This window comes from Bufo gargarizans, chromosome 1, assembly GCF_014858855.1.
Source record: "Bufo gargarizans isolate SCDJY-AF-19 chromosome 1, ASM1485885v1, whole genome shotgun sequence".
Lineage (NCBI taxonomy): Eukaryota > Metazoa > Chordata > Amphibia > Anura > Bufonidae > Bufo > Bufo gargarizans.
In genome coordinates this window covers 488580649-488604876 of record NC_058080.1, presented here as the reverse complement: position 1 = coordinate 488604876, position 24228 = coordinate 488580649, and the positions used below count along the sequence as shown (strand labels likewise).

Sequence of the window (24228 nt, the reverse complement as noted above, 5' to 3'; positions counted from 1 at the left end):
AAAATGAAATTCTCAAATTTCATCCCCATTTGCCAATAACTCTTGTGCAACACCTAAAGGGTTAACGAAGTTTGTAAAATCAGTTTTGAATACCTTGAGGGGTGTAGTTTATAGAATGGGGTCATTTTTGGGCAGTTTCTATTATGTAAGCCTCGCAAAGTGACTTCAGACCTGTAGTGGTCCCTAAAAATTGGGTTTTTGTAAATTTCTGAAAAATTTCAAGATTTGCTTCTAAACTTCTAAGCCTTGTAACATCCCCAAAAAATAAAATATCATTCCCAAAATGCTGCAAACATGAAGTAGACATATGGGGAATGTAAAGTCATTAACATTTTTGGGGGTATTGCTATGTATTACAGAAGTAGAGAAACTGAAACTTTGAAATTTGCAAATTTTTCAAAATTTTTGGTAAATATGGTATTTTTTTATCCAAAAAAATTAACTTTTTTGACCCAATTTTTGCAGTGTCATGAAGTACAATATGTGACGAAAAAACAATCTCAGAACGGCCTGGATAAGTCAAAGCGTTTTAAAGTTATCAGCACTTAAAGTGACACTGGTCAGATTTGCAAAAAATGGCCAAGTCCTTAAGGTGAAATAGGGCTGAGTCCTTAAGGGGTTAAGGACAGCGTTGGTAGCTAGCCAGTGTACAAGCTATATAGGTAACTAATACCATACAGGGGCTTCACAGGTCTCAGAAGATTGAGTATCCATTGTTGAACTGGTCATGAACTTTATCATACAATAATCTTGAGCCCGTTCTTGGCAGGTCTGATGCAACTAAAAATACACTACTGGAAAATGAAAGAACAACACTTGAAAAACTTAACGTTATTGAGCAGAGATTGACAAAGTATAAACTGCTAGTGGTGCTTGGTCAATGATAACACAACCAAGGAGCCTTTATTTTGGTTTCTGCAGCTGGGAATATGGTAAAGCAGGGTCAAATTAACCCCTTCCCGACTTCCTCTGTACACCAGGTGTTTAAAGATGGCGCCCACTCGTAACAGGGTGGGGGGTGTATTTTTGGAAGAAAAATTGAGGATTTGCAGTTTTTTCATTGCTTTACCTTCTAAAAATATGAATAAAAAGTGATCAATATGTCACACACTCCCACCCCCAAAATGGTATTAGTAAAAAGTAGATCTTCGTTCTGCAAAAAATGAGCCCTCAAACAGGTCCGGAGACACAAATATGAAAATGTTATGGCGATCAGAATAAGGCATTAAAACGCAAGAAAAACTATATAAATGTGGTATCGCCGTAATCATACTGACCGGGAGAATGAAGAGCACAGGTCAGTTTTAAAGCATAGTGAAACAAAACGCATAAAACTAAGGCTAAATTGTGTTTTATTCCAATTTGGCTCCATTTGGAATTTGTTTCCAGCTTCCCACCACATCCCATCCTATGCAATATTAAATAGTGCCATTATAAAGTACAATTTGTTCTCCAAAAAACTCATGCGGCTACGTGAACGTAAATACAAAAAAGTTATGGTTCAGGAAGGCAGGGAGTGAAAAACAAAAAGAAAAAAACATGGAAAATTGCTCAATCGGGAAGGGGTTAATACTGGGGATACAGGCTGCCATTCTGGAATGGTAACAGTCATACAGATGTTGTATATCCTCCTGTAGTGTCATTTCAGGCTCTTTCAAATTGGACCTGTAGTTCAGCCGAGGTGGTGGTTGGCTGCTGTGCATGGGAGATCTGTCACCTCATCCAGTCCCAGACATTGTCAAAGGGGGAGAGATCTGCTGATTGAGCTGGCGAGGGGAGCTCTTGAAGAGCATGTTGTGTAGTGCAGGCAGTGTGTGTGGGAGGGTGTCATCTTACTGCAAAACCACATCTCCTAAGGCCTCGTTCACACTTCAGTGTTTGGTCAGTGATTTCCATCAGTGATTTGTGAGCCAAAACCAGAAGTGGAGCCTCCACAGACATGAGGTAGAAGGGAAAGATCTGCTCCTGTTCTGTGTTTAGAGTTGCACCTGGTTTTGGCTCACAAATCACTGATGGAAATCACTGACCAAACACTGAAGTGTGAACGAGGCCTAAGTGAATCAAAAAAGGCAGAAGGAGTGGTTCCACAAGGCCCTGGGCGCACCAAAGTCTGGTCAATGTTCCCTCCACAAATACCACATGAGAATGGTCATGGCAGTAGGCGCTCTACAGTCCTCCTGCTAACTCTGATACGGCCATGATTCGTACCAAGGCAGAACCTGCTTTCATCACTGAACACTATTGCTTGCTACTGATGGCGGTATCGGATTTTGCAGGAGGATTGTAGAGCGCCAACTCACGTCATCCGTAGCACTAAGACACGCAGGACCAACATCAGGTGCCATGGTCTGTGGATGTCTGTTCTCATCTGGTATTCCTAGAGATAACATTGAAGAGCTAGAATCCGTTAGAAGATGTGGTGTTCCAACAAGATAATTACCATGCCACACAATGTACTCTTCAGGGCATCCAGCAGCTCCTCTGACCTGCTCTATTGCCAGATATCTCCCCATCAGAAATGTCTGGCGCTATGGATCTGCCATGCACAGCAGGCAACAACCACCTTGTCTGAACTACGGGCCACTGTAATACCACAGTGTGGTAGCCTGCGCGTGGTACTGAAGCTTTGTCCTATGCCATCCACTTTTAAAACCTGGATAACACCTTTAAAGCACCTTTATTTCTCAAACAGTTTTGCTCTTTGTGGACCTCACTAGGGTTGTTGCGGGTATCGAAATTTCGATACCCAATCGATACTTTTGTCCCGGTATCGATACGATACCGGGATTTCCGTTTTTTCGATACTGGGCTGCGCTTCTGCGCAGTCTAGTATCTCTGAACATGAGCGCGCTGCTATCGGCGCGCTCATGTTCTCTCTCAGCAGCACGGGGAGAAGGAAGCTGTCCTCCCTCCCCCTGTGCTGCTGCTGCCGCTGCCACCAATGAGAAGCGAGGGGCGGAGGAGGGGCGGCAATGAGAAGCGAGGGGCGGAGGAGGGGCAGCGCCGGCAATGAGAAGCGAGGGGCGGAGGAGGGGCAGCGCCGGCAATGAGAAGCGAGGGGCGGAGGAGGGGCGGCGCCGGCAATGAGAAGAGAGGGGCGGAGGAGGGGCAGCGCCGGCAATGAGAAGCGAGGGGCGGAGGAGGGGCAGCGCCGGCAATGAGAAGCGAGGGGCGGAGGAGGGGCGGCGCCGGCAATGAGAAGCGAGGGGCGGAGGAGGGGCGGCGCCGGCAATGAGAAGAGAGGGGCGGAGGAGGGGCAGCGCCGGCAATGAGAAGCGAGGGGCGGAGGAGGGGCGGCGCCGGCAATGAGAAGAGAGGGGCGGAGGAGGGGCGGGCGCACTGCGCCACCAATGATAGGATTATTTCAACACAGAGCTGCGCCCAGCGATGCCCCAGCACTCACCATTAGTCCTGGGCGCCGCTCCGTTCGCCTGCAGTGCCCCATTACTGTCTCCTCTCCTGCTCCACATGCTGCTGATTACTATCGGAGCGATGGGAGGAGACATCAGCTTCACTAGTAGGCGTTCCTTCTCCCTGCGCTGCGATTGGACAGCGCTACAGCCAGGGAGAAGGAACGCCCACTAGTGAATCTGATGTCTCCTCCCATCGCTCCGATAGTAATCAGCAGCATGTAGAGCAGGACAGGAGACAGTAATGGGGCACTGCAGGCGAACGGAGCGGCACCCAGGACTAATGGTGAGTGCTGGGACATTGCTGGGCGCCGCTCTGTGTGGCCTGATAGTGAAAGTCTGGACTCATATACAGTAGTCAGTCTTTAACACATACAGGAGGCGGGTGCCGGCAGCAGAATCGCATTGCCGGCACCCTGCCCCTGACAGGGAGCTCGCTGATCTGCCAGTACCCGCCTCCTGTATAAAGAGGTAGTTATCATTGCCCCCCCCCCCCCCCCCCCTCAACCCACCCATCCCATTAAAATCATTGGTGGCACAGTGTGCCGGCCCCTCTCAACCCCCCAGTATTAAAATCATTGGTGGCAGTGGCCACAGGGACCTCTTCCCCCCCCCCCCCCCCTCATTGGTGGTGCAGTGGCAGCTTCTGATCGGAGCCCCAGCTGTGTAAGCCTGGGGCTCCGATCGGTTACCATGGCAGCCAGGACGCTACAGAAGCCCTGGTTGCCATGGTAACATCCCTGATGCTGTGTGCACAGAGCAGCAGGGACAGTGTGGAGTCCTATTCACCCTAATAGAGATCTATCAGGCTGAATAGGAAAAGGGATGAAAGATCCCAGGTTCTAGCCCCTAAGGGGAAAATAGTCATTAAATAAAAAGTGTAAAAAAAACAAACAAAAAACACTAAAATATGAAGTATAAATCACCCCCTTTTCCCAATTTCACATATAAAATATTTAAATAATAAACATATTACATCGCCACGTCAGAAAAGTCCAAACTATTAAAATATATAAAAAAAAATCTAGGTGGTGAATGCCGGAACAGAAAAAATAAAATAAAAACTGCGCGATTCGCCATTTTTAAAAATGAGGAATGCACGTGGCTTTTTTTGTTTATTTTTTTCGCGTGGTATCGAATGGTATCGAGTATCGCAATACTTTTTCATGGTATCGAAACCGAATCAAAAAATTGGTATCGCAACAACTCTAGACCTCACTACACTAAATATGCAGCATGATGGTTTAGGGCCTAACATTGTTTAATTGCAGTTCAAGGTCCATGAGCAGCAACAACATGGACTTTTTGGTTAATTTTATCAACCAGCTCATCTCACAATACACAACGGCATCATCGGCTTACATACAGTTGCAAGAAAAAGTATGTGAACCCTTTAGAATTATATGTATTTCTGCACAAATTGGTCATAACATGTGATCAGATCTTCATCTAAGTCACAACAATAGACAATCACAGTCTGCTTAAACTAACACCCAAAGAATTTAATGTTACCATGTTTTCATTTAATACACCATGTAAAAATTTACAGTTCAGGTGGAAAAAGTATGTGAACCCCTAGACTAATGACATCTCCAAGAGCTAATTGGAGTGAGGTGTCGGCCAACTGGAGTCCAATCAATGAGATGAGATTGGAGGTGTTGGTTACAGCTGCCCTATAAAAAAAAAAAAAAAAAAACAAAAAAAACACACACCAGTTCTGGGTTTGCTTTTCACAAGAAACATTGCCTGATGTGAATGATGCCTCGCAAAAAAGAGCCCTCAGAAGACCTATGATTAAGTATTGTTAACTTGCATAAAGCTGGAAAGGGTTATAAAAGTATCTCCAAAAGCCTTGCTGTTCATCAGTCCACGGTAAGAGAAATTGTCTATAAATGGAGAAAGTTCAGCACTACTGCTACTTTACCTAGGAGTGGCCGTCTTGTAAAGATGACTGCAAGAGCACAGTGCAGACTGCTCAATGAGGTGAAGAAGAATCCTCGAGTGTCAGCTAAAGACTTACAAAAGTCTCTGGCATATGCCAACATCCCTGTTAGCGAATCTACGATACGTAAAACAATAAACACAAATGGATTTCATGGGAAGATACCACAGAGGAAGCCACTGCTGTCCAAAAAAAACATTGCTGCACGTTTACAGTTTGCACAAGAGCACCTGGATGTTCCACAGCAGTAATAGCAAAATATTCTGTGGACAGATGAAACCAAAGTTGAGTTGTTTGGAAGAAACACACAACACTATGTGTGGAGAAAAAGAGGCACAGCACACCAACATCAAAACCTCATCCCAACTGTGAAGTATGGTGGTGGGGGCATCATTGTTTGGGGCTGCTTTGCTGCGTCAGGGCCTGGACGGATTGCTACCATTGAAGGAAAAATGAATTCCCAAGTTTATCAAGACATTTTGCAGGAGAACTTAAGGCCATCTGTCCACCAGCTAAAGCTCAACAGAAAAGGAGTGTTGCAACAGGACAACGACCCAAAGCATAGAAGTAAATCAACAACAGAATGGCTTAAACAGAAGAAAATCTGCCTTCTGGAGTGGCCCAGTCAGAGTCCTGACCTCAACCCGATTGAGATGCTGTGGCATGACCTCAAGAAAGCAATTCACACCAGACGTCCCAAGAATATTGCTGAACTGAAACAGTTCTGTAAAGAGGAATGGTCAAAATTACTCCTGACCGTTGTGCACGTCTGATCTGCAACTACAGGAAATGTTTGGTTGAAGTTATTTCTGCCAAAGGAGGTTCAACCAGTTATTAAATCCAAGGGATCACATACTTTTTCCACCTGCACTGTGTATGTTTACATGGTGTGTTCAATAAAAACATGGTAACATTTAATTCTTTATGTGTTATTAGTTTAAGCAGACTGTGACTGTCTATTGTTGTGACTTAGATGAAGATCAGATCACATTTTATGACCAATTTGTGCAGAAATCCATACCATTCAAAAGGGTTCACATACTTTTTCTTGCAACTGTATATTATTAATGAGCAATATCACCGCCACAGTTCTGTCAATGGAATTCTTGATCTTTATAAACTTTAGGTCTTTAAATCTGTATTTTCTTTCCAAAATCACCACCACCCTCAATCTCACAAGGCAGCCAATACAAATTCCCATCTCCCTTAAAGATGCTTTTAGGGTGTGAGCAAATGCAATAGCTTGGGGATTTAGAAAAAAAACAAAAAACAAAACTCCAGCAGTAATATCCTCCCCATCTCCAGACAGATCCCTAGTCAGCAAAATGCAGCTGCTATCACTAACTGGACACTGCATATTTCCAAGATGGTGTCAAAATCTGGATGATAAAAACACTCCCAAGCCAAGAATCCTGGACTCTGATAAAGTCATTGCACTTTCAAGCCAATTATTTTTTAACAATGCCATTGTTCTTTTATACTTCTAAGCAACAAGCAGATAGAAATAGTCTACAAGCGTAGACTCATCGTGGTATTAAATGGGTTGTATGAGATCATTCAAAATCTCTGACAACCCATAGAATAGTTAAAAAGTTTTTTTGGTTTGTTTTTGTTTTATAAAGTGCCACTTGCATTTTGAAGATCTAGTGGGGCTGATGGCTGTACTATACTCTGCAATACTCATATTGTAAGGTATAGCACTGTCAGTTCTATGCCTAATGCCTCATTCACACATCAGTAACTTCCATCAGTGATTGTGAGCAAACTTCGGCACGCCAGCTGTTGTGAAACTACAACTCCCACCATGCTTGGCTGTTCTCACAACTCCCGCTCTGATTGGTCCTTTGCAGCAGCTCTCGTGTCTCCTCTGTCGGGAAGAACGGAGAGTCCGGTGTTGTGACACAAAGAGTTTTGGTGTAAGGGTATATCCAACTGCGGAAACTATCATGCAATCTGGATGCACAGTTACGCCCATATCGGTAACGGGTTAATTAACGAATTTTATGAATTTCTCCAAATGGTCCAAATGTGTTTTACAAGTCTTGATGAATCTTTAAAGGTTTAGAATACATTGACACTGGCAGAAAGGGTTTAGGCTACTTTCACACTTGCGCTTGATCGGATCTGTTCTGAACGGATCCGATCATATTAATGCAGACGGAGGCTCCGTTCAGTACAGATCCGTCTGCATTAATAACTTAGAAAAATTTCAAAGTCTGAAAGTAGCCCGAGTGGATCCGTTCAGACTTTCAATGTAAAGTCAATGGGGGACGGATCCGCTTGAAGATTGAGCCATATGGTGTCATCTTCAAGTGGATCCGTTCCCATTGGCTTACATTGTAAGTCTGGACGGATCCGCACGCCTCCGTACGGCCAGGCGGACACCCGAACGCTGCAAGCAGTTCAGCTGTCAGCTGTCCGCCTGGCCGTGCGGAGGCGAGCGGAGCGGAGGGCTGAACGCCGCCAGACTGCATCAGAGCTGGACGGAGGCGTTCGGGTTTGCTCGTGAGCTCCTTCAAACGGAGCTCACGAGCGGACCGACGAACGCAAGTGTGAAAGTAGCTTTAGTTATGCGGTAGAATGACACTGCAAAAATGAGTTTCAAATGAAAGTGGCTGCTTCCTAAATATTTTACACCCTAAAAAAGTACCAAGTACTATAATAGTAATCTAAGCAGGAAGACGAACGCTCAACTGTCACCATTTATCTCCTGCAGGAAACCACTCAATTAGTTACCATGTCTGTCACTACAGAGATAATGAACATTTCCTCCTAGTTCATTAAAAATACACATTCACAGACAAACGAAAAAATATTTTCTTCTAAATTCTTATCCACCTGTGGTGTCTATGGAAAAATGGATGACAAAATCTAAACCATTATTTAGATCAATTCTATAGCGTCACGGAATGGAAAAACATATGGAGAAGGGTGGGATGCCTCCGCTTTTATTATAACAAATGTTATGCAACTATTCTTCATGTATTGTATCTCGTTTATAAGACTACTCTGGTGACCACAATGTAATATCCATTAGGGTCCAATCCAGTCAACTGGCCACCAGAGTTCCAGTTATGTGAAGTTAACAATTAGATCGGTGGGGATCCTACCACTGCGACCCCCAATAGAGCAGCTGGTCAGGCATGAGTGCAGCCGCTCAGTTTATTTCTGTGGTAGTTACTCGAGTACAGCTCTCTGCTATGTCCATAAATCCCATAGAAATTAATGGAGCGGCTCTGTTCATTCTGTGTGTGACACTTCTCTGGAGATAGAGGCAGGTACCAGGGGTAGGATCCACATCTATCAGAACTTTGAGAGAGTGGCTTTCCAAAATTAATTAGCCTTTACAAAATTTCTGATACCTTCATAAATTATTTAATCTATTTGACCTTTATAGCTCCTATCTTCTGTTCTGACCTGTGGTCACATGACATGCAGATCTCTCTCATTTCCTGTGATGTTATGTCCATGGTCGTGTCAACAGGGCAGTAACTAGCTGGGTGGGAGGAGCTATAAACCGGTTAAGTGGTGTTAGAGGCGGTGCTGGAGCTGTGGCAGAGGAAGGAGAAGTGCATCATGGGTTTGGTTGGATATAGCAACAGGAAGTTCAAGATGGAAGCATGAGTAGATGTTTTCTTTTCGGGGGGCGGTCATAGCCATATGAATAGCTGCCAATTGAAAACAATACAGGGAGGATTCTGTGCAGCATGCCCGGCAGCTATTTGCACCAAATCCACACCAAATTCTGCCTTCAGAAAACATTGTGAAAATGGACCCTAATATAGTAATACCCCTGCTAGCCAAACAGAAGAAGTAGCTGATGGATGAATGGTTTTGCTCATGATATTTTTCACAATACGTCACAATAAATCACTAAAACATGAAGGTACAAAATGTAATATGTAAAAGACAAATAAAGACAGCCAAGCTGGAGACAGAGAGATTCATTTCCAAAGAGTAAAACTAACCCTAAAATGTTCTTCAAATTATATAAATATTAAAAAGTTTATAAGTGAAAGTGTTGGCCCTTTACGGAGTGATGAGGGAGGATTTGCAGAGAGCGTTGAGGAGAAAGCAAATCTATAATTTTTTTTCTCCACTGTATTCACTGAGGAAAATAAACTGTCAGATGAAATGCAGAATGTAAAAGTAAATTCCCCATTAAAAGTTCCCTGTCTGACCCATTCAAAAAGGGCTGAAAAGCAGAGCCTGGAAACGATAGGTCGGTAATTTGACATCTGTCGTGGGTAAACTGTTTAAAGGTTTTCTAAGAGATGCTATCTTGGAGTACCTCATTGAAAATAAGCGTATAACATGGTATCAGCATATCTTAATGGAGAATTGAACATCATACTAATTTAGGCTACTTTCACACTAGCGTTTTTTGCGGTTCCATCATAGATCTGGAAAAACGCTTCCATTACAATAATACAACCGCATGCATCCGTCATGAACGGATCTGGTTGTATTATGTCTTCTATAGCCATGACGGATACGTCATGAACAACATTGAAAGTCAGTGGGGGACGGATCCGCTTTCTATCATGTCAGAGAAAACAAGTAATGCATGTATGCATCTGTCATGAATGGATCCAGTTGTATTAGGTCTTATATAGCCATAACGGATCAGTCATGAACACCATTGAAAGTCAAATGGGGACAGATCCGTTTGGGGATGCAGTGCTATTCTGTCCGCGATGGGGATGCAACCAAACGGAACAGAATGCATTTTGGAGCATTCCGTTTCGTTCAGTTTTGTCCCCATTGACAATTAATGGGGACAAAACCAAAGCGTTTTCTTCCGCTATTGAGACCCTATGACTGATCTCAATAGCGGAATTGAAAACGCTAGTGTGAAAGTAGCCTAAATCAGTTTCTAGGAGAAGATAAGTTCTAGACTTGACAACAGCGAATCAATGGATGTCGTATATCTGGACTTCTCCAAAGCATTTGATACTGAACCACATAAAAAGAATGCTCGGACTGGGAGAAAATGTCTGTAAGTGGGTAAGTAACTGGCTGAGTGATAGAAAACAGAGTGGTACACACTCAGATTGGGTCACTGTCACTAGTGGAGTACCTCAGGGGTCAGTATTGGGCCCTATTCTCTTCAATATATTTATTAATGATCTTGTAGAAGGCTTGCATAGTAAAATGAAAAGTTTGGCAGCTGGATCTGGATAGATTGGAGGCTTGGGCAAATGAGGTTTCACACTGACAAATGTAAGGTTATGCACATGGGAAGGAAAAGTACAAGTCACCCGTACATACTAAATGGTAAAACACTGGGTAACACTGACATGGAAAAGGACCTAGGAATTTTTGTGAACAGCAAACTAAGGCTGCTTTCACACTAGCGTTCGGGTTTCCGTTCGTGAGCTCCGTTTGAAGGAGCTCACGAGCGGACCCGAACGCAGCCGTCCAGCCCTGATGCAGTCTGAATGGAGGCGGATCCGCTCAGACTGCATCAGTCTGGCGGCGTTCAGCCTCCGCTCCGCTCGCCTCCGCACGGACAGGCGGACAGCTGAACGCTGCTTGCAGCGTTCGGGTGTCCGCCTGGCCGTGCGGAGGCGTGCGGATCCGTCCAGACTTACAATGTAAGTCAATGGGGACGGATCCGTTTGAAGATGCCACAATGTGGCTCAATCTTCAAGCGGATCCGTCCCCCATTGACTTTACATTGAAAGTCTGGACGGATCCGTCCCAGGCTATTTTCACACTTAGCTTTTTTTAGCTAATATAATGCAGACGGATCCGTTCTGAACGGAGCCTCCGTCTGCATTATTATGGGCGGATCCGTTCAGAACGGATCCGCCCGAACGCTAGTGTGAAAGTAGCCTAAGGCCTCTTTCACACGGGAGTCTTATTTTTGGCCCGGATAAGAGGCGGGTGCGTTGCGGGATCACGCGCGATTTTTCTGCGCGAGTGCAAAACATTGTAATGCGTTTTGCACTCGCGTGAGAAAAATCGCGCATGTTTGGTACCCAAACCCGAACTTCTTGACAGAAGTTCGAGATTGATGTTCTGAAGATTGTATTATTTTCCCTTATATCATGGTTATAAGGGAAAATAATAGCATTCTGAATACAGAATGCATAGTACAATAGTGCTGGAGGGGTTTAAAAAAAAAAAAAAAAAAAAAAAAAAAAAGCCAACTCACCTTCTCCTCTTGATCGCGTAGTTCCCGGTCTGTCTACTTCTTTAACGATGAGCTGTGGGCTAAATGACCTGTGGTGACGCAAGATCACATGCTCCAATCATATGGTCCATCACCGTGGTGATGGAGCATGTGATCTGACTAGGGGTGCACCGAAATGAAAATTCTGGTCCGAAACCGAAACCGAAAATTCAGGATACCCCTTGACCGAAACCGAAACCGAAACTGCCGTTTTGCCCAAATACTTTTAAAAGACCCCCCACCCCATAACAGTGCCATCCACAGACCCCCCCACCTCATAACAGTGCCATCCACAGACCCCCACCCACCCCATAACAGTGCCATCCACAGACCCCCACCCACCCCATAACAGTGCCATCCACAGACCCCCACCCACCCCATAACAGTGCCATCCACAGACCCCCACCCCATAACAGTGCCATCCACAGACCCCCCCCCACCTCATAACAGTGCCATCCACAGACCCCCACCCACCCCATAACAGTGCCATCCACAGACCCCCCCCCCCCCAATTGTACAATTAATAGAAAATAGCGGGGATGGACTGGGAGGAGGAGCTGGGGGCCGGTGCGTTCACTGTGCTCCGGCCCCCAGCTCCAGTAGTTATAAAATGTTGTACAATTAATTCTATTCACGAGGCCCCCCTCTGCAGTATTACATTCAATACAGCCACTTCCTACTCACAGGGCTGTGCTGGCCGGCCGGGCAGAGGAGCGGCAGCGTCACGACTGACGTCATGTGCCCGGCCTACTTTCTGAATGAAGGAGGCGGCGCAGGCATGTGACGTCAGTCGTGATGCTGCCGCTCGTCTGCCCGGCCGGCCAGCACAGCCCTGTGAGTAGGAAGTGGCTGTATTGAATGTAATACTGCAGAGGGGGGCCTCGTGAATAGAATGCTTATTAATTGTACAACATTTTATAACTACTGGAGCTGGGGGCCGGAGCACAGTGAACGCACCGGCCCCCAGCTCCTCCCCGCTATTTCCGGCCGATATGTAAAAATATCGGCACAAACAGATTAGGTGCATTTTCGGCCGATATTTTCGGCCGCCGAAATTTCGGTGCACCCCTAGATCTGACGTCACCACAGGTCCTTTAGCCCACAGCTCATCATTCAAGAAGTAAAGAGACCGGGAACTACGCGATCAAGGGGAGAAGGTGAGTTAACTTAACCCCTCCAGCACTATTATACTATGCATTCTGTATTCAGAATGCTATTATTTTCCCTTATAACCATGTTATAAGGGAAAATAATACAGTGAATAGACTGTCACCTAGCAACCATGCGTGAAAATCGCAACGCATCCGCACTTGCTTGCGGATGCTACGCAATTTTCACGCAACCCCATTTCTATGGGGCCTGCGTTACGTGAAAAAACGCTGAATATAGAACATGCTGCGATTTTCACTCAATGCAGAAGTGATGCGTGAAAATCACCGCTCATGTGCACAGCCCCATAGAAATGAATGGGTCAGGATTCAGAGCGGGTGCAATACGTTCACCTCACGCATCACACCCGCACGGAAAACTCGCCTGTGTGAAAGGGGCCTAAGGCTACTTTCACACTCGAGTTTGGTGCGGCTCAGTCATGGAAGGATCCGTTCAGATAATACGACCGTCTGCATCCGTTCAGAACAGATCCGTTTGTATCATCTTTAACATAGCCAAGACGGATCCGTCTTGAACACCATTGAAAGTCAATGGGGGACGGATCAGTTTTCTATTGTGCCAGAGAAAACGGACCCGTCCCCATTGACTTACATTGGGGGTCATGCCGGATCAGTTTGGCTCAGTTTCATCAGACGGACGGATTTTCTTTGCCTTCCTCCGATTCAACTTGCAGGATAACAGGCTGAACTGGATAAACAGATGTCTTTTTTCAGCCTAAGGCTACTTTCACACTAGCGTTCGTCGGTCCGCTCGTGAGCTCCGTTTGAAGGGGCTCACGAGCGGACCCGAACGCAGCCGTCCAGCCCTGATGCAGTCTGAATGGAGCGGATCCGCTCAGACTGCATCAGTCTGGCCGCGTTCAGCCTCCGCTCCGCTCGCCTCCGCACGGACAGGCGGACAGCTGAACGCTGCTTGCAGCGTTCGGGTGTCCGCCTGGCCGTGCGGAGGCGTGCGGATCCGTGCGGATCCGTCCAGACTTACAATGTAAGTCAATGGGGACGGATCCGTTTGAAGATGCCACAATGTGGCTCAATCTTCAAGCGGATCCGTCCCCCATTGACTTTACATTGAAAGTCTGGACGGATCCGTCCGAGGCTATTTTCACACTTAGCTTTTTTTTTGCCATTTTAATGCAGACGGATCCGTTCTGAACGGAGCCTCCGTCTGCATTATTATGAGCGGATCCGTTCAGAACGGATCCGCCCGAACGCTAGTGTGAAAGTAGCCTAAGACTATGGGGGAGATTTATCAAACCAGGTGTAAAGTAGAACTGGCTTAGTTGCCCATAGCAACCAGTTTCCACTTTTCATTTTCTAAAAGGAGCTGTGAAAAAAGGAGGAATCTGATTGGCTGCTATGGACAACTAAGCCCGTTCTACTTTACAGCAGTTTGATGACTCTATGTTACAATGTGTTTTAGTCACAACCTGGTAATGCTTTTTTCTCCACATCACTGGGAGAGGGGTGTTACCAAGCAGCTACAGGAACTTTGGCTGACCAGTGCCCTACCCATACTGGCAGCACCTTTGTGGGCCTGTGTGTGAAGCAGGAACCATAGCCCTATTGAGAAATTGCTCATAAAAAGTTTCTTTATCTGCAGGGAAACATACCATCAGTATAAGGGCTCATGCACACGGCCGTTGTTTTGGTACGCATCCCAGCCGCAGTTTTGGCAGCTCGAATGAAGACCTATTCACTTCAACGGGGCCGCAAAAGATGCAGACAGCAATCAGTGTGCTGTCCGCATCAGTTGTTCCGTAAAAAATATAACATGTCCTATTCTTGTCCGCGCTTTGCGGACAAGAATAGGCAGTTATATTAAAGGCTGTCTGTGCCATTCCACAAAACCACATGGCACGGACGCCATCCATGTTTTGCGGATCCGCGATTTGCAGACCACAAAACACACAAGGGTCATGTGCATGTAGCCTAACGCTATCAGGAGGGGTTGTGTTTAGTGACTCTCCAGGTCTCAGAAACACGTGATAAAACCCATTTAGGTATACTGTGACCAAATTCTAATTTCCTGAATTTAATTAAGGGAAACTGTGCCCAAAAGCAAAGTTTGCCACGTGTGCCATTAAGGAGCTCCACGTCTTCATTTCAAACCTGTTGTATTTCTCGCTGCTTCTACCACCAGATACCAGGTCTGCCATACTGGGGCCGCTGCCTAGCAACACTGTGAATCCGTCCTGTGTGACAGACGCTTTCTCCTTGAATTAATGAGGATGAATCTGTGTCACTCGTCCAGGCACCAGGACGCCATGTATCACATTATTACATGGCTTCTTACACACAGGCTCTCCACAGGGGAGGACACAAACCAGCAGTCATGTCACACAGGCCTCATTCACACTGCATCCATTTTATCTATAGCCAAAACCATTGGTCAATTTTACATGCAGAATCATGTAATGCAAACATTTATACACCTGATATTTTTGCATCAGGCTCTGATTTTGGTTTAAAGGAAATGTGTCACCAAAAATGTTATCTGCCAGTTAAAACCAGATAGTAACACGCATCACTTTTTCTAATCTGCTTTTATTTGCCGATTGTAGATTTTTAAAATTCTATTCCCTCAACACGATTATGGGGGCGGACATCTTGCCTGAGCTGCATTTACACAGCATTAAATAAATTGCTTCACGGCAGCCCCATGGTCCATAGGCACAATGGTCAGGAGGGGACCTCATTGACTTCAATGGGACAGTTCTCTAGGCACGCTCTGATCTGTGCAGAGGTCATTGTACAAGGGAAGAACAGATAAGCTCTGCCAGTCATCTATTGTGGAAGGTGGATCCTGTCTTATCTATACACAGAGGTGATATCATTACAGGCAGGATTGGAATGACAGATAAGCAGGTAATCACAGTAAAGTGATCTGTACAGAATACTACAGACCAAGAAGTGGTGCTAATTATTAGACATAGTGGCCAGTGGAAAAACGGCAGGATTTTATCTTTTTTGATTAAATACCGTATATGGAATACATGGAAAATTAAAAAAATTCATAAAAAATATATTAAAAAATAAAAACCTGATATAAACATTTTCTGATGACACATTCCCTTTAAAAAAAAAATAGATGCAAAATACTGGTCAATATTTAAGAGTGAGTAAGGTCTCATAAAGAGCTCGTTATACTTCTAATCCCTTATATATTTATTTAGGAGAATACTGATGGGAGGATGAGCATACCTGGGGTAGACGCTGCTGCCACTAGGGTAGCATTGGATATGCCGAGCTTACGTGAAGCTGTATGTGGGGGATTTAGGAGATATTGGAGATATAAGAATATTACATTTAAGATTGTTGACTTATTTGAAGCACACAGAACGCTGGACTTTATGTATCGAAGTGCACCACATATATTTGGGATGACATTCATAGACACATTACAGGTAAAAGCAAACACTGCCCCAGATTTACCAATGCACTATTATCTGTCTAAAACATAGTGCAATTTAGCGCCCATACAATTTCTGGAACTTTTTCCAACTTGTCCAAAATGGAGGTGTGGCTTAGCAGGAAGGGTGGGGTTTCAGGTGGCCAAAATGATGCTACAGTTCTGGCATACAATTCTGTCTCAAAGTAAACCAACTAATAGTTGGTACAGAGTTAGACAAGTCACTGTCCCTGCATCAGATTTGTCATCCTTCCTGAGCCCCTGCGATAAGTCTGGTACAGGTCTAGACGGCCTGTCTAAAGGTCCCTTTACACGGGCCGATATACAAGCAGATTGTCGGGAAGGAAGCTTTCTACTGATCACTAGCGGAGGAGACCGGTGCAGTGATCTCCTCCACCTCCTACAGAGTATAGGAGGAGTGATCGCTAATGCCATGGCTCTTCCCCATACCGTCTCGTCGTTTCCAGGCAGATCATGTTCTCACAGCAATATCTGCTGTCAGGAAACAAGGATTCTTGTGCTCCACTAACAACACAATAACCCGATGAATGAGTGAGTGTTTTGCTCATCCATCGGGAAACTGGTGGTACATTTCCACCGCCAGATCATCGCTACTATGAATGCTCGTTAGCGTTGATCTTTTCAATTCTCAGCCCGTCTGAAGGGTCCTTAAGTGTACGCCATCTATACATCTAGTAAACCTGCCCCAGTGTATTTATCACCAAAGCTAATGTGGTATACTTACCTTGTTGTGTTCATATTTGTATGGAATTTTAAGGGTCTCCATTGCCTTGATCATAGCTTGCATTGCTGTGAATATGTTCTGGTACACAAGCTTAGTGAAGCCCCTCTTGTCTTCATCAGAGTAGCCAGATCCATGAATAATCCTCATTTGCTTGATAAATGTGCTTTTTCCACTTTCTCCAGTGCCTAAAGAACATAAAAGAAATACTTCATCAAAGTGAAATCACCTAGTACATAAATACGAATGTGCATTTCAGACAAATGGAGCCGCTGCCTTACAGAACAATAAGAGAATACAGAAGACACCTATCTGTATGTAGCCTTACCTGTGTATGCATACATATACACAAGCATCCGACTGCAACTTTGGGGAGCCTTCTGCCAGTCGTGCTCAATAGAATCGAGTAGGGGCCACTGTTCCATACTACACATTTTTACTAAATTGCAGACAATGTGTAACAGCATTTCTTGAATGTGTTACATGTACAAGGGGTGTAAATACAATCAGTAAATTACTGTATCATTTCTCATTAGAAAGTTGAAGATACACATTTCTTGACGTATAATATAAAAAATAATCAATGGAGGTAGACAAAAGAATACAGCTTGCAGACTTGAATGGGGTCCATGATCCACAACGGACGGTCAACAACGCAAAAAAAGTAAAAAAAGTAGAGCATGCACTTTTTCTGGAGGCACGGACAGAAACCCCAGGGAAGCAATCCGTAGTGCTTCTGTGCTTCCTTTTCACACCTTCCACTGAAGTGAATGGGTCCACATCCGTGATGCGGTGCACAAAGGCCGTTCCCTGTATATTATGGACCCGCTGTTTGCGGGCCACAATACAAGTACTGGCTGACAATGGTCGCATTCAGTGTGAATACTGCCATTGAATATGACCTGCACACAATCGAGCCTCCAACACAAGTTAATAAAATCTAGCTTACAGCCATTAAAACTGTCAATTTTTAATAGACTTTTTCGCTGATGCCTTTCTGAGAAACCGGATGTTAAAACTGCACCTTCAAAGTGTATGGGGGCTGCCAGTCCGTGAAAACAGACAAGATAGAACATGATTTACTGGGCGTAAAAAAAAATGCTGTGTGAATAACCGCATAGACAACCATTGGTCTTAAAACTGGTCTTAAAACGGATATGTGATGGCAGTTAAAAGAAAAAAAAAAATTTCACACCCCTGTTTTCACCTCGTGTGAATGTAGTCTTAGGCTACATGCACATGACAGTGAAAAATGGACGTGCGATGGCCATCACACATCCATTTTAAGACAAATGGTTGTCTATGGGGTTATTCACACAGCAGTTTTTTTGACAGCCAGTGAATAACGGACGTAAAAAAAATAAAAAAATAAAAAATAGAACAAGTTCTATCCTGGCCTTTTTACACTACCGACTGCCCCCATACTATTGAATGGGTTCGTTTTTAGCCTAAAGGTGGCCAAACACTTCAAAATAGGTTGACGGTAGAACAACCACTGAAAGAACAACAGTCTGGAAATTGCTACATCAAGGCAGCCGGACACATTTTAGTCCCTAAAGGCCTTTCCAGTCCTTCAAAGTGGTCATATGTGTTCAATGACACCGAAGGGGAAGAACTCTCCTGGAGGAAAGTCCAGGCAAAGGTCTGCAAATAAAGGACGCTACAATGTTTCTTTAGTGTAATGGTACAACACATGAATACAATAACAGTATAGTATATGGAATTGATTTGTGCTTATATCCAACATTATTGTTCTAAAAAAGCTATGCACCGATGAGGGGCAAAAAACCCCTAAACAGCTGCCTGCAGATTGATGTCTTTTCCTTGGGGGAAGAGATTCTGTTTCGACTTATATCCCAAATTATTTTTCCAGGGTCAAACAGTAACTTGTAGGGTAGCCATCCAATAGGTGGCACTAGAGAGCCAGCTTTTATCCACCTGGATAAAAGCCTAGGGTTGAGTCATACGGTCCATGTGTTGGCCGCATCTCCCTGACCGAAATTGACTGCATCATAGTGTTTTATGATAGTCAGCTCCCAACAGATTGCGAGGATGATCTTGTGAGTACAGTACATTAGACCGCACTTCCCGGACCAAGCACAATCACGTGAATCAGCCCAAAGACCTCCAATGCCAAATTACCAGTCTCCAGAAGGGGAAACTTAAAGGGATTGTCCAGTTTGAAGAGGAAACCAGACAAGTCAGGGGATCGATCTGTATTGAGAGACAGCATATATATTATTATGCAGAGAAAGGTAATACAAGCCACTTACTAATGTATTGTTATTATCCACATTTCTTCTTTTGCTGGCTTCATTTTTCCATCACATTATACACTGCTCGTTTCCATGGTTCCGAGCACCCTGCAATCCAGCATCGGTGGCCGTGCTTGCACACTAAAGGAAAAAGCATCTGCCTCTCTGGTGGTCAGGACCCTGGGAGCTCACATAGGCTGGTGCTTTTTCCTATAGTGTGCAAGCAGGGCCCACTCAGGTCTATGCTGAAGATCCCTGTACAGGGAATTTCTCCAGGGCTACTGAACAGTCAGGACTCTAATTCCCAGCTTAGGAGCCCCTGCTCTGACTCCATATATGGCTTTGTCCATATATGGAGTCAGTGCTATGAACAAGCATAATCAGCATGCTTGGGGACAGCCAAATAGCTTCTATTTCTGAAATGTTTCGGCCGGGATTTGAACTCAAAACTTTCTATATTAGAGGCAAGAACCGTAACCACTGAGCTATGAAGTGCAATGCTAAAAACTGTGCTAGAAAAACCTCATAGTAGTTTCTCTCGTATTAGGTATTCCTATACAGTAGAAGTATAATTTTATATTTTTTGGGGTAATTGTAAGAAAAAAAAAATGTATGGCACAAAATAAATGTGTAATAAAAAATAAATAAAAAAATTGTATATATTTCATCATACTTCTGATATATATGAATGCATAATATGTGGGATATTACTACTGAGGTTTTTAGCCATAATATATGTACAGCAGGTTAACATGAAGCTCTATAGACCAGTGGTTAAGATTCTTGACTTTAACCCTTTAAGGACCTCCACCCTACATGTACAGTGGAATTCCGGTCCCCAAACATGCATGTGCAGCGGTTGCCATAGCCGCCGGGTTTCTACTATTTTAAATATAAAGTAAGGCTGATCGCATACATTTTCCCTTTCGCAGATGCCGTGGTCACATTTGACCACGGCATCTGCACAGTCTGGAAGCGGAAGTTTCGCACTTCCGGTCTGGTAACAACCTTCCCCAGCTGAGATCAGGGAACCTGTTACATTGATCAAATAGGTTAAAGCCTCAAGCAGGCTTCGGTGCCTATTAGATGACTATACCAATACAGGCCAGCATTGTATTGGTATAGTGCAGGGATGGGCAAACTGCGGCTCTCCAGCTGTTGTAAAACTACAACTCCCAGTATGCCTAGTCTGCCTACACCTTTCAGCCTACAGCAGGGCATGATGGGATTTGTAGTTTTACAACAGCTGGAGGGCCTCAGTTTGCTCAGCCCTGGTATAGTGCAAAAGAAGTGTTCAATCAGTGAACACAATAGGCAAAATAGGAAATCTAATGATTGGCAGTTATTGTCACCCAAGGTGACTTACAAAAAGTAAAAAAAAGTTCAAGTCACCCCCCTTTTCTTAAAATAAAAATACTTAAATAAAAAACAAACATCATGGGCATCGCCGCGTGCAAAAATGCCCATACTATTAAAATATTACATTAATGGCATACGGCAAATGGCGTAACGGGAAAAAAAAAATATATAAAAAACAGCCCATTTGCCATTTTTTGGCACTTCAATAATTTTGTTTAATAAAAAAATGATCAAAAAGTAGCACACACTTTAAATTGGTATCACTGAAAAGAAGAGATTGTCCCGAAAAAACTAACCCTCACACAGCCCTGTACACATAACTACAAAAAAGTTATAGGGGCCAGAATATGGTTATAAAACAAATATTTTTTCCTCAAAAGGTTTAAAATATTTTTTTTTCAGTAATAAACCTTACTAACGTACTAACCTGGAGAATGAAGCTAACAGGTCAATTTTACCACATAGTATACAGTGTAAAATAAAATAAATATTTTTTATCAGAAGTGGCATTGCCCACTTATACGACTTTCTGGGAACAGGTGGAACATAAAACGAAATTTGTGGCACCTCCATTGAACTGACCTCTAAATCAGTACTGCTTTAGCTCGCCTCGAAAAATTGGCGTCCTTCCAGGTATAATCTTCCAACTATTCTCATTCAAGCAGCAAGACTGTTAATACCCCATAATTGGCTAAACACCTATCCTCCCTCAGTAGATGATTGATATAATAAAATTGACCAAGTCTATTCAATGGAGGAATTAGCCAGTTGGGCAAACAGATCACACTCCAAATTTGAGAAATTATGGAAGCCGTGGTCGGAGTTTAGGGCCAAAATGCCCGACTAGCCGAAGTGTGTAGCCTTGGGCGTTTGGAGACATACACCCCACCCCCAGGCACATTGAATAGTAGTGAACCCCCACTCCCCCCTCTAGCAGCAATATAGGTTCAGGTATAACATGCAAGACAAGTGTCAGTTGTTTGTGTCATTTCCAGTTCTCTTAATTTCTCTTCCCCGGTTACCCATAAGCCCAAAAGGTTGGTAGTTGCAAATGCTAAAGCTATGGCAGGTCTACTTCATTTAGGGGATTCTGAGTTGCTCATTTGCTTGCATATCCGATACAGCATCACATGTTCTACAGTATCTTAGATTATTTTCATCATTTAAGTCTTAAGCTGTAAGTTATAAAGGTTGGAATGACTTACCCCTATATTTTATGGATTCTACAATGTCTTTATGTCCTGCATTATGTATAATGTCTTGCACTACTATCCTTTTAATAAAAAGAGATTTAATATGATTTTTTTTTTAAATTGAGTTATTTCCCAATTCTACCCCATTTGGAATCTTTTTCCCGCTTCCTACTACATAGTATGCAACCTCAAATGGTGCAACTTGTCCCGCAAAAAAGAAGCCCTCAAAAAATGGAAAATCCCAGGGTCCTTAAGAGGTTAATGTAGAAGGCTGCGAGTTCGAATCCCAGCATAATCATTTAAAAAATAGGAGGCTAAATAAAACTTAAATAGGACACACCAACCTTTTTAATTTGTGTAACCATTATTTCTTTGTTGGGAAAGGTGGCAACAGAACCCCTGCTCCTCGGTAACCTCCATAACTTTTTTTTTATAGTTATGTCTACAGAGATGTGTGGGGACTCATTTGAGGGAAATTTGTCTTTTTTTTACAATACCATCGTGACAACGCTACTCCGATCAGATCGGCATAGGGTTGTTTTGATACCAAAATTTTGATTCGTTTTCGTCACCATAAAGTATTGCGATACTCAATACCACGCAAAAAAAAAAAAACACACCAAAAAAAGCTGCGTGCATTTTGCATATTATGAAATGTTCGGCCCATAATAGAGCAGTCCTATCCTATTTTTTGGGGTGACAAGGTGACTAAAAAATGGTGAATGCTCACCGCATAGGAGATATTTTTTAATAATTTAATAGTTTGGACAGCGCTATGTAATATGTTTATTTATTCTTTATATATTTTATATGTAAAATTGGGAAAGGGGGGATTTAAACTTAATATTTTAGGGTACTTTCACACTAGTGTTTTTCTTTTCCGGCATAGAGTTCCGTCCTAGGGGCTCAATATCGGAAAAGAACTGATCAGGCATATCCCCATGCATTCTGAATAGAGAGTAATCCGTTCAGGATGCATCAGGATGTCTTCAGTTCAGTCATTTTGACTGATCAGGCAAAAGAGAAAACTGCAGCATGCTACGGTTATATCTCCGGCGAAAAAAACCTAAAGATTTGCCTGAATGCCGGATCCAGCATTTTTCCCATAGGAATGTATCAGTGCCGGATCTGGCATTCAAAATACCAGAATGCACCCGCACTAAATCCAGACCCATTCCCTTCTATGGGGCTGTGCACATGAGCGGTGATTTTCACACATCACTTGTGCGTTGCGTGAAAATCGCAGCATGTTCTATGTTGTGCGTTTTTCACGCAACGCAGGCCCCATAGAAGCTAATGGGGCTGCGTGAAAATCGCAAGCAAGTGCGGATGCGGCTGATTTTCACTCATGGTTGCTAGGATGAAAGTCTATTCACTGTATTATTTTCCCTTACAACATGGTTCTAAGGGAAAATAATAGCATTCTTTAATACAGAATGCATAGTAGAAGGTCAATATAATAAACATTGGTGGCGCAGTGCCGCTCCCCCAACACCCCAGTATAATAAACATTGGTGGCGCGGTGTGCCCCCCTCAATATAATAAACATTGGTGGCGCAGTGCGCCCCCCCCCCCCAGTATAATAAACATTGGTAGCGCAGTGTGGCCCCTTCAATATAATAAACATTGGTGGCGCAGTGCGCACCCCCCCAACACCCCAGTATAATAAACATTGGTGGCGCAGTGCGCACCCCCCCAACACCCCAGTATAATAAACATTGGGGGGCGCAGTGTGCACCCCCCCCCCCCCCAACACCCCAGTATAATAAACATTGGTGGTGCAGTGTGCCCCCCTCAATATAATAAACACTGGTGGCGCAGTGCGCCCCCCCCCCCCCTCAATATAATGAGCATTGGTGGCGCAGTGGGCAGTGCCAATGAGGGTTAAAAAAAAAATAAAATTAACTCACCTCCTCCAATTGATCATCTCCTGTTCTTTCTTCATGAACTGTTAAGAGGAGACTGTGTGAATCAGGCCTTCATGGTAGAATATCTGCTAGGAAACCACTGCTAAGGACAGGCAACAAGCAGAAGAGACTTGTTTGGGCTAAAGAACACAAGGAATGGACATCAGACCAAAGCACAGATTTCCACTTGTCTAATGAGTCCAAATTTGAGATCTTTGGTTCCAACCACCGTGTCTTTGTGCGACGCAGAAAAGGTGAACGGATGGACGCTACATGCCTGGTTCCCACCATGAAGCATGGAGGAGGAGGTGTGATGGTGCTTTGCTAGTGACACTGTTGGGGATTTATTCAAAATTGAAGGCATACTGAACCAACATGGCTACCACAGCATCTTGCAGCGGCATGCTATTCCATCCGGTTTGCGTTTAGTTGGACCATCATTTATTTGTCAACAGGACAATGACCCCAAACACACCTCCAGGCTGTGTAAGGGCTATTTGAACATGAAGGAGAGTGATGGGGTGCTGCGCCAGATGACCTGGCCTCCACAGTCACCAGACCTGAACCCAATCGAGATGGTTTGGGGTGAGCTGGACCGCAGAGTGAAGGCAAAAGTGCCAACAAGTGCTAAGCATCTCTGGGAACTCCTTCAAGACTGTTGAAA

The 24228-nt window shown here is 44.1% G+C and overlaps 1 protein-coding gene across 1 annotated transcript in view; it reads right to left on the bottom strand.

The window, feature by feature from the left end:
* The window catches only part of LOC122923107 (guanine nucleotide-binding protein G(q) subunit alpha), a 137075-nt gene that overhangs the window by 59150 nt on the left and 53697 nt on the right, over positions 1–24228 (bottom strand). The window contains exon 2 of the mRNA XM_044273836.1: positions 16854–17038. Within this exon, the coding sequence (XP_044129771.1) occupies positions 16854–17038 (185 nt within the window). The remainder of the gene's footprint in view (positions 1–16853; positions 17039–24228) is intronic.